The 11107-nt window shown below is 42.3% G+C and overlaps 2 protein-coding genes across 4 annotated transcripts in view; one reads left to right on the plus strand and one right to left on the minus strand.

Moving 5' to 3' along the window:
- Positions 1-309: 309 nt before the first annotated feature.
- On the minus strand, positions 310-10642 carry NSDHL (NAD(P) dependent steroid dehydrogenase-like). Of its 3 annotated transcripts, none has more exons than XM_003208389.4 (8): positions 10585-10642; positions 9069-9119; positions 7114-7275; positions 6077-6223; positions 4560-4688; positions 3672-3814; positions 1696-1798; positions 310-1333 (listed from the first exon to the last, which is right to left on the minus strand). In XM_003208389.4, exons 2-8 carry the CDS (start codon positions 9087-9089, stop codon positions 998-1000), a joined length of 1041 nt encoding a protein of 346 aa, XP_003208437.1. In that variant the 5' UTR covers positions 9090-9119; positions 10585-10642; the 3' UTR covers positions 310-997. The 3 variants fall into 3 exon arrangements, with proteins under 3 accessions (XP_003208437.1, XP_010713612.1, XP_019473772.1); XM_010715310.3 differs by having other exon boundaries at positions 10562-10609; XM_019618227.2 differs by lacking the exons at positions 9069-9119; positions 10585-10642 and adding an exon at positions 8758-8778.
- A 272-nt stretch (positions 10643-10914) lies between these two features.
- Positions 10915-11107, plus strand: part of CETN2 (centrin 2) — a 4594-nt gene continuing 4401 nt past the window's right edge. The window contains exon 1 of the mRNA XM_010715312.2: positions 10915-11023. Coding sequence (XP_010713614.1) covers positions 11021-11023 — 3 coding nt within the window. The 5' untranslated portion in view covers positions 10915-11020. The remainder of the gene's footprint in view (positions 11024-11107) is intronic.

Below are 11107 nucleotides of genomic sequence, written 5' to 3' on the forward strand. Positions count from 1 at the left end.
GCAAACTAAACAGTTCAGTGAACCTAGTATTAGAATCATTTTCTTATGGAAGAATTTTCCATGTTCTGAAGGGTCGATGTAACACAATACCCATTACCAACAATAATGTGGTTGACAAGATGAGAGCCTTGTGCAATAGATCCTCCAATCAATATCATTTTCTTATGGAAGCAAGTAAACTATGGTAAAATGTGCTGACTGACAATGGCCACAGCAAAGATTTCCTCCCCCCCACAAAGGGAATAATTCAAACAGTCTGTGCTGAGATGCTCAGAATAGGATCTGCCCTTTCAAAGATGGAACACAAAGTTAGGAATTTCTCTTATTTTATTTGTATTCTTTTTGAATAGAACCAAGCTCCAGTAGAAGTAAAGGCTCATGCTTCCTTACAAGAAGCCCAATATGCCTTTTCTCAGGGTTCCTACCAATTCCTCAGTAAGAGACCAAATCAACCCATCAATCACAGTGAGATCTAAAAGCAGTCCCAGAATAAAGTCAATCTCAACAGTTTAAAAAGAAAAAATGGTGGCAGAGATCCTTTTTGATGTGAGTCTCTATTTCATCACTCTTGCACTGAAAAAGCCAAGCCACAGAGAGTAATCAGTTGTGAAGTATTTCATCAATGGATCTGTAGTTATAGGAGTTGGCTGTTATCACCAGAGCAACAAAACAGAGGACAAGGGTGGAGAGGAAAGATGAAGGAATGCTGATGCATGGGGCTGGGACTGAAGAGGACACAGCAAGGTGTTAATTCATAGTCCTTAGGGTTAGGCAGCTGCTTTGGAACAACAAATCACATCAGAAGAAAGAACTGTTAGCACAGCTACTACATGAAGTTTTTTCCAACCCAGAGAAATTTGTTTTGATAATAGTGATGAGGAGGAATGACTCCTGAAAACTCAGCTTCACAGAATTAGTGGAATTTGCTTCAGTGCTCACGTTAAGACGTCAAAACAATTAAGAAAATCAAGTAGAAATGAAATTCATCCAGGACTTCTCAGGCCTTAGCGCGACATAGGTGGGGGTAACTCTGGAGAGTCCTGTCTATTGCTTCATCCAAGCTGACCACTGGCTTGTAGCCCATGTCCCTCTTGGCCCGCTCGCAGCTATAGTAGTGAAATGTTCCAGCTAATGCTACCCGCATGGGGGTAAAAGTGGGCTTGATGGTCACCAGTGGACTTAATAGCCACAGCACTAGAGACAAGAACACGGCCAGGTAATAAGCCAGCCAGTAAGGAATATAGTACTTGGGTGCATCGTAGTTCAAGCCAGTCAAGATACGGGACATGAAAGCCCAGAAAGGGATTGGTTCATCATTTGTGATATGAAATGCCTGAAAGACAAGACAAAAAGTCAGATAAAAAATGGTTTGTGCAAATGGCCCAGCTCATGTTCACACCCAGAAGGCTGGCATCTCTCTCGACTGCAAACATGTTTTCAATAGAAACTACTTTTCACCAACCACCTCCAGCTGAAAAGCAGTGAATCCCTTCTTTGCTCTGAAAGCCAGCTACTTCTGACATTCCAGAGGTTAGGATATTCACAAATGGTTAAACTGAATGACAACACAATGCAAACACATTAAAGCATGCCCAGAACATGACAGTGCTATGAAAATCGGTTAGTATTTCTGTTATTCTACTCGACTACACAAAAGCTAAGTAACTATGTTTCTTACACATGCATTTTCCTTACCTTCCCACACACAGGAGAGTCCTTCTGAAGGTGTTCTGCAGCCAGGATATGACCATGGACCACATTTTCCACATAGGTAAAATCTACCAAGTTCTTCCCATCCCTGCACAGATTAAAGGAAGAGGTTGGCCCTAAGGCGATCCAGGCTGAAAAATCTACTTGCAGCAAAAGGACTTTCACACAACCTATGTATATATACGTATCTCATAGAATGACTTGGGTGATCCTTGACATCCCTTCAAACCAAGTTCCAACACCTCTGCTGCAGGGTTGCCAACTGCTAGATGAAGTACTAGATCAGGTTGCCAGGGCCCCAGCCAACCTGGCCCTTATCAACCTACCTCCAGGCATCGATGGGGCTTCCACAACCTCTGATCAACCTTTTCCAGCACCTCACCACTCAGTGAAAAACTTCTCCTGACATCTAAACTAAATCTTCTCTCCTTTAGTTTAAAACCATTCTACCTTGTCCTATCACACATGTATAAAGTTAATTTCTCTTTAAACATTAGAAGGTCAATCTGATTCCTCTTCTCCCTGTGTTGTGTCAAAACGTCAGGTCCTCTGATACAAAACACCCCTCATTTTGAGGCAGAAGAAAAGATACTATCTCAACTCTTTTTAAGAGCCCCAGAAAGCTTATATTCCCATAATAGTACCCTATTTAAGCCTGCTGCAGATCCTACAGATCCCAGAATCAGCACAGTGATCCACAGAAGCAGAACAGTGGTAAGCAGCACACAAAAAGTCACTTGAGGACAAACTTTCAATTATGAATTTCTTGGCTCATGAAATTTTAACTTACTTAGTAAGCCAAATTCAGTCCAAAACAGTTGAAAGAGTTTCAACCCACTGTATTAAATCCACTTTTACACAGCTACAGAAAAATAGATGTGCATACCACTTTCAAGAACCCAGCTAAATCAAACAAATGGTTTGTTGCAAAACCATCACCACACTCATTTGGACAAAAACAACATTGCTGCAATCCAACATTCTGAGAATTAATACTTTTCACTTTCAACTTTCATGGATGAATGGCTATTTGCTTTCCTGGAAGGGATATGCAGGTCTTTATAGGAGTAGGGAAACTCAACTGAAGAAAGCATGTTTGAGCTGGAACGAAGCGGAGACAAAGCAAAAAGGTCAAGTTTATTTAGATTTGCCATTCACAGATCAATTTGGGAGATTAGTCTAGAAGTGAACTATAAAGAAGAAGAAGAACAGAAAAACAGCCCCATTCCCTTTCTTTCTCTTATCCTAAGCATACTCATTCACGTGGGTATGTACACGAACAGCTTCCTGCATGCAATAAAAATCTATTATAAATTGAAGAGCACATTTCTTTTCAAGACCGTAATACAAATTTAAAAAACTCCTTAGGAGCAGCATGAACTATTTCTTACTCTAACATTTCAGTGGTCCACTGGAAGCCGTGCAAGGCTTAACAGCAAGGCAAGCACCTAATATTCATGACATGAAGATCAAAGAACACTGTCATACACACAAGATCCTCAAACACCAGTGTACATTAGTTAACAGAAAGCAATCTGAGCACTCTGATTAAAAAGAAAAGCCTTTAGACTGTGCAAAGAAAGTGCAAGCTATGTTTGCTTTTCCTACTGATACACTTCTTGCAAAAACTCTTCCTCATCTGAGTGCATGAGTCCCTAGCACAAGAGGGCTATGAAAGAAGAATCCTGCCTCACAGGTGAAAAGTTACAGAAACTTACATTTTTTTCCTCCCAGAAATATGTTGCAGTTGCCAAAAGAGATACTGCTAGAGCAGAATGTTAAATCCTGCCTTCTCTGACATTGAACACTTCAGGACAAGGGTCCCGACTTACATATTATCATGAATTATCCTATTCTTATATCAGAAGATCATTCCACGCAATAGCACTGCTTCTGACTTAGTACTACCTCCCTTCCAAAACAGTTTAATAGAAGCTAAAAAGTGACTAAGCCTTGCTCACCCAATTATGAACTTCATTTTGCCACTCTTAGCTGCTTGGATGAGGATGGGAACCAGCTGAGGGTCTCTAGGGCCAAATATTCCATGAGGGCGAATAGCAGTAGTGAAGAAGTTGTTGTCTGGGTCATTTGCACTCAGCACTTCCTTAAGTAAAGAAAAGTTTGGAAAAATACATGTTAGTAATATAACCCAACATTATATTGCAACATTAGAGCAGATGGGGTATTCACTCATCATCTTGGGAAGAATTACTATCCATCCATACCTTTACATATGATCCTTCCTCTTTTTTAATCTCTTTCTCGAGAAAAAGAGAAATCCTTTTTCATTACTGAACACTTAATGAATTGACAGGCAAAGGGAAGGAACTCTCATTCAACCCCATGAAGACAGAGAAATTTTCCAGATGTTAGAGAAGAAGGGCATTGAACAATCTAATTTGTCTTGTCAATTAATGGAAAACTTTTATCATGGGCCTTGTTGATGGCAGTTAGGAGTGTGATCCCTTTTTCCTGAGAGCACCAAGTGCTACATAGATTTAATTTTACTTGGAGTTTCCAAACAAAGTGTTCTACTGATTTTATACAGCTGTTCAAGAACACCACATGCAAATAAATACTGAATACTTTTACCCATTCACCCAAAATAAAGATGTAATTAGAAGAATATTGGGCTAGCTCTGTTACTCACAAGCTTCCACATCGTTAGTCCACTCTACAGCAAAGTGATTATGCTTGTGAATGAACAGATGTTTTTACACTGTTTTTAACTAAGCTCTTTTCAAATACGAAAAATTCTTAAGGGCTAACACTCAACATAAGAGGACTACTTCTAAAAGGGCACTTTTTAGTATGGAAAATAATAGTGTTAACCAGCTGGTGATGAATACCTTCTCCTGTAGGATCTTTGTCTCTGTGTAATAGTCGATAGGTTTTTTTGCATAAGGGAGGTCTTCTGTTCCATTTTTTATGTCTGTCCCCTCAAAAACAACACTGGCACTGCTAGTCAACACCAGTTTCTGCAATGCATGTGAAAGAAAACCGCAGTTTAAAGCTTAAGACAAAAAAGTAACTTACGAAAGTTGAGTAAGGACAATAATAATCAAGTGTATCTATGAAGAATAAACTATGTCTACAAAAACATAGGCTAGCAGATGATCTAAAACCAGGTAAGAAAACTCTTCACTTGTTTAATGGGACTCCATAACATCATTTACTGCTTCCTGAAGAAAGTGGAAATATTTCATGCCTCCAGAGTAACCAGTCAGTCGGGAAACATCTCTCAGAAAAAAAAAATCACAGCATCTACTTGGCTGGGCATATTTTAGTATTTAACAAGCAATGAGTTCAGTATTTAACATCCAGTGAATGTTTTTAAGATATATTTGCTCATTTTTAAGATAACAATCTCATGCCAGATTACAACAAAAGAAAGAATTATTAGCCAGGATGTTTTTGTTGGCTAAAAATGGGCCCTCAGTTTCCAAACAGAAATCCAGTGACATATTTGGATAATCAGAAACATGTGGTTTTAAACAAGATCTACATTTTAATGGAAAGATAACTAGATCCAGCAAGTTCCAACAGGACTTCTTGCTCTGACAGAATCTAGACTAAGCCAGAAGGTAAACACTGCACAGCCCATTCCCTACAACAGCTTACAACTCAAAGAGGAGGAGCAAAAATTAAAAAAATAAACAAGCCAAACCACTGTGGGCTAGGAGTCCTAAATATTATTTAATTCTAAACATTATCAGGTCTGTATTTGTGAATGGACGATGTACAAAACATTTTGGATGCATCATCTCTGCCCAGAGTAAGGGATCTTTTCAGACATTGTGCTTGACAACATGGTGCGAGTTAGACTATAGACTTGTGATATCATAACATACCAAGATAAAGAGTTTACCTTGAACAGCCTGGTTTCTTTTTTCATTTGTGTGTAAATGACTTTCTAAACCAATTTACACTAAGACTGTACCACAAATGCGTTCCTTTTCATTAGATCTCAGTGAATTCACGTAAGTAATAGATGCCGTGAATAATTCCACTGCAGGAAAAGCTACCTTTAGAGCTGTCCCCCTCATTAAGGCATGAAAGAATCCACTTGCCAGTTCTCCCTTAAGGGATTCCCGAAATGTCTGATAAAACAAATTTTAATGGATACTCTTCATACAGTAAGGGAAATTGCAATGCATAGGCTTCCTGGGACAAATACAGACTGAGCTTATATTAGATGCTAAGGACAGAGTCTTGCTCTCCTACAATTAACTTCCACAAAACAGGTAGGAATTCAATATCTGAGCCCTTTTCCCTTCTACCAAACCAGACTGAAACTGCTCTATGGTTCAGAAGTCACAAATTCACATGAACAATTTACATGCTTCACAAACCTTTCTATCCTTACCTGCACTCCAGCTTCTTTGCAGGCTTCAATGACTGCTTTGGTTCCCGTAAAATTCACCTTATAAAATAACTCCCTGTTGTCACTTGAAGGTGCTGGCGATGCACAATGAAATGCTACTGAAACATCTTGTAAAGCTGGGAGTAAGGCCTAAGAAGAAGATATGTTGCTCAAGATAGCAGTGAAACAACAGCAACAGTGACTACTCAAGAGAAAAAAAAAGCACAGTTCTTTTCTCACGAAAACAAAATTGCTAAATTTCAAGCCAAGTTCCTTCCATAATGGCAAGCAGCTGGAATAGGATTAGCCTTACTGGTCTTCACAGCACCTTTCTTGTTAGGTGGGGGAAAAAAAAAAAAAAAAGCACTAACAACATCTTTTCTTTCCAGACAAGAGCCTGGGAACTTTCTGAGACCTGGAGGCTATCAAAGTTTAACCACATACAACAACCTCAAGTGCAGGCATGAGACTCAAAATTACTGGGGGAGAGGAGTGGAAAAATCTGCATGCAATACATTTAACAGCCAACAGTACCCCATGGCACTGTCTGTCTTCGAGGTGACTGCCTTACAGTCTGAGACATGATAACTCATGCTGGCACAGAGAGCTCTCTCCACATTGCATACAAATGCTTATGCCTGGGCTCACATGCATGACTTAAGGCAAAGCACCTTACTGCATCTTAACTGTGTGGAATAATGCATTCTGCCATTCTCTTGCAGTGGAGGTTAGCAAGGAGAGTGCCTACATGCAATTACTAACAGTGGCAGCAACTAGGCTGTCTATCTGAGCTAACAGTAATGCAAACTTTAATCCACAAACAAGTTCTGTTCCTTTCCACTTACAGCAGACATTGGGTATATTTAAGTGTTCTAGATGAGGCTACCAGCTTCACCAGGAAACACTGGGAGATGCACACATGTACCCTTTCAGATGCCTGCAGGCCACTTAATGTTTCAAATAAGGCTTGCTTGTCTGTTTGTAAGGACATCAGTACAAACAGCATCCTTCCCATCTACACAATTTTCAGTTGTCTGTACCTCTTTGTTGCAAAGGTCTCCCAGGAAAAACTGCACTTTGTCATTGTCAAATCTCTTCTGAATATCAAACACATTGACTGAGTAACCCTTGTCCAGCAGCTTCTCTACCATGTGCTGGCCTAAGAATCCGGAGCCACCGATCACTGTACATTTCTTACCAGCCTGCAAAGGGACAGGGAGAAAAAAAGCATTACAGCAAACAGATGTACATCAGCAGCACCCTAATGTAAAGCACACAGAACTCCAGCCACACAACACAGGTAACAAAACAGTAACATTACAGCTAGGAAGGACAAAGCCATTTTCAAAGCATAAGGAACTTAGTCTCCTCCAAGCCATGAAAGCAATCAGGTTAAGGCAAAGCTTATCCTCCTCATTTAGTCATTAGTTCTTCATTTATTTTAAATGCTTTTTAATTCAATGGCTGAAGTCACTAATTAACAGATTCTGGTCTGCTCACTGGAATGACTCTGCTGACTTGACCACCATCACAGAACATTTAGGCAATGATTGAGGAAGTTTTCGTACAAGGACTGTTCTGTTTTTGTTGGAAATAGATTTGCTCCCTTTTGTTGTTATGCAAAGACCTACCTTGGCAGTTTTTCTGGAAGAAATTTTAACCCAGTGAAACCACACAAAGACAACAGTTGTTTGGAAGTTCCCAAGTACTATACTGTTCAACAAAGATTCAACCGCACAACAGATATAAGAGAAGCTTAGTGAAACTGAGCAATTAAGTAAGACATAACCAGCTACTTGGAACTGTGCATGCAAAGCAGAGACTGCTTAAAAGCATTAAAAATATAAATTTAAGTTCCACTGGGTTGGACCAACTATATATCTGGTACTGGACTCTTCTCCTACAATCATCAAAACCAGAGATGACATAGGAAGCCTAACCAAGTCCAAGACTTTCAAGGAGTCCCAGCTCCTTGCATTGCTCCATTACAACATGTCTGCATTTGCTTTGCTCATCCACCTCTTGATTTCATGAACTCAGTTACACCCTTCCCCTCTGCAGTCCCCTCTGTCTGTTCAGCCCCTCCTCAAAAGGCAGTTGCTTCTTTTTGTCAATGTCCTTAGCTTGCCCTTGCTTGCATCCCTTCTCATTCTAGCATGTTCTTTGTGAAATCAACACACCAAAACTGCACACAGTGCTCAAAGTTTTAAACAGTGGCAGGATGACGCCCTCTGGCTGGCTATGCAGCAGCATCACAATTTTCTCCCAACACAAACTCAGGCTACATGAGCTCATTTCCTAAGGTAATATCTAATTAACATTGCACTACAAAGATACAACAGGCTGTTCATGCACTCTAACACAATGCTACAGTGATTTTTTTTCTTGTTCGGTGTGTTTCTGTTTGTTTCCTAAATATTTGAGATCCATTGGTTTTACTTGTGTCTCAGAAGAAAAAGCGAGAAAGTGGTCCAGAATGTAGAAATTTTCCTATAAACAAGAAACACAGGTAACATAACAGTACAGCTTATCAAACCAGACTTCTGATGTAGGGCCCAACCTGCCCTCTAAGGGAAGCAAAGTGTTATTCCTTGGATATTAAAACCTCCTGCAGTCAGTGTAATAATGGTAGAATGAGGTTACAACAGTCTGGTTGACCTCAGGGACCTCATCCAGGCCCTTACCTGCATGAGAATACAGGACAGTTAAGATACATCAGAATGATTCTGACATGCAAGATCTCCATTCCAATTGATTTGGCAGCCCTGCCAAAGTCCCTGAGGTTTTTAGGGAATTGAAGTATCACTTGGGTCTCTCTGGAATGTAATGGCAGCAAATACATCCCTTGGTAAATCACTTTTCCACCAGCAATAGCTTTGTAGCAGGCCTTAATGCAGAAGCAGCTTCATTTCACCTGGTTACAGAAGGCTTATCTATGAAAACACCTTCCTATCAGACAAATCTTCACACAGCAAGGTGGAAGTCCTCAACTCACCGATCTGAAGCGTGTGGCCATTTCTCAGATGTTTTAGTATTAATCTAATTTCTTAAAAAAAAAAAAAGGAGAATAATAATATTTTATTTACAATATAACAGCCATCTTAAGCATGTCATTAACACAAGCACAACTTTTTAAAAACAAATTTCTAGTTAACAGAATTGAGGCAAAGCCATTACACTAAAGAAAAAATATTAAAAAGTGAACTAAATCTCCAGGTCCTGTTGAAGTAGACAAGTAACACAAGGCTAATACTGACATCAAACAGCTTTCTCCAAAGGCATAAATCCAATAAAATCAAATACACCTGATATCAAAGGCATCCTTTTATTTGGCTAGCATTAACTTCATGCACTTCCTTTAAACCCAAACATTTATACTCCAAAACCACAAACAACTCTTTTTTTGGCAGTTCCCTCTTCAAAAATAGAGTTGCTTGAGGGTGTTTGGAATAGCAAAACAGAAATGAAGCACCATGCTCACACAGCAAGGAACAAACGCCTGCAAAGAGAGCTGAGATTTGCCAAGTTCTTACCCTACAGACTGCTGATGGCACCAGTTTCATTAAAACACATCTTTATCCCTGTGATAGCAAACAAAACTCCAATATTGGCTGAGGTCCTACCACATGGGGTGTTATAGAAAAGCAGAAGAAGATAACATACTTATCCAGATCTGCTTCCATCACAGAAGTGAGCTACACAAAGATTTCCGGTGGTTTTACAGTCACTTTTAAAGAAAAATTAAGCACGGCAACTGCTGCTACAGAGGCTGACTCCGTGCTCCTGACTCTCAGTCGGTGGCGGTGGCTCACACTGCCTCCTACAGCCTGCACACGGAGGTGGATGCTGGGTTAATCATTCCCCACCTGGGCTGCTCAGCGTGCCCTGACCCACCTCACCTGACCGACTCAGGAAGAGCTACAGCAGCGCTGCCATCGCAGTACCACACCTGTGAGCACGGAGCCAGCAGGAAAACAAGCAGCTGTGGTTGCCCCATCCCTAGAGGGCACACAGCCAAGTCGGATGGGCCCTGGGCAGCCTGAACTGCTGGCAACCCCGCCAATGGAAAGGGTTTGGAATTCGATGATTAAGGTTCCTTCCAACCCCAGCCGTCCTACAGCTCTATGAGAACAGCTCTATTGAATTAGCTCACTTAAGAAGTCACGCAGCTCACTGGTCTTTTTTTGTTCTCTGAAAAGCTCTCCGAGGTGACGAGGAAAACAAGAAAGCAGGACTGGTGCCTGCCCAGCCAGGAACACCACATGGGCTGGGAAAACCAGGCACGAGGAGATTCACCTCCAGCTGCCCCTCCCCGCCCCCTCCCCTCAAGGCAGGTCCCACCGCTCAGCGCCACTGAGGAGCCGCTTTGCCTCCGGTTTCCCTTCAGTTCCTTCATCCCCATCCCAGAGATTCCTCTCAATCTCGCCTCCATGTGACCCCACCCTCCCTCACACCCCTCAGCCGCCCCTTCCGCGGCTTTTCCCGCACCTCCGACCGCGATTCCTCCTCACCTCACCGCACCGCCCTCACCCCCTCCTCAGCTCCCCTCACAGCAATCGCCCGACTCCGCCCCTTCTCCCCTTCCACCAATCAGCGCAGGTTCTTTCTCAAAGCCCCGCCCACCGCGCAAAAGCTCCCCTCTTTCCCTCCCGCGAGCCCTGGGCCGAGCATCGCGCCAGGCAGTTATCGCTCACTGATTGGCCGCTCGCCCTTCTCACTTCGGCCAACCGCGTTGACGAAAGGCAGAGAGGTCCGACTGCCTCTTGGATCCGCCCCAACCACTTGCTGACCAATAGTCACCTTTCCAGCTCCTCCCGCCTTCGTCTTTCCACCAATCAAAGAGACGGTTACCATAGCAGCGGCGTGGTAGCATCAGCCAATGGGGGAAGATAGTATTGAGCACCGGCCTGACAGGACTGGAGCCGCCCCGAGGCAGCGGCCGCCGGGATGGTGAGTGCGGTCCGGCCCAGCGGTGGGAGCGGGCTTCGGGCTCGGTCCGGCTCCGCCCTCCCGGCAACGGGGTTGCGGGGCCGC

Source organism: Meleagris gallopavo, chromosome 9 (genome assembly GCF_000146605.3).
Source record: "Meleagris gallopavo isolate NT-WF06-2002-E0010 breed Aviagen turkey brand Nicholas breeding stock chromosome 9, Turkey_5.1, whole genome shotgun sequence".
In the NCBI taxonomy this organism is placed as follows: Eukaryota; Metazoa; Chordata; class Aves; order Galliformes; family Phasianidae; genus Meleagris; species Meleagris gallopavo.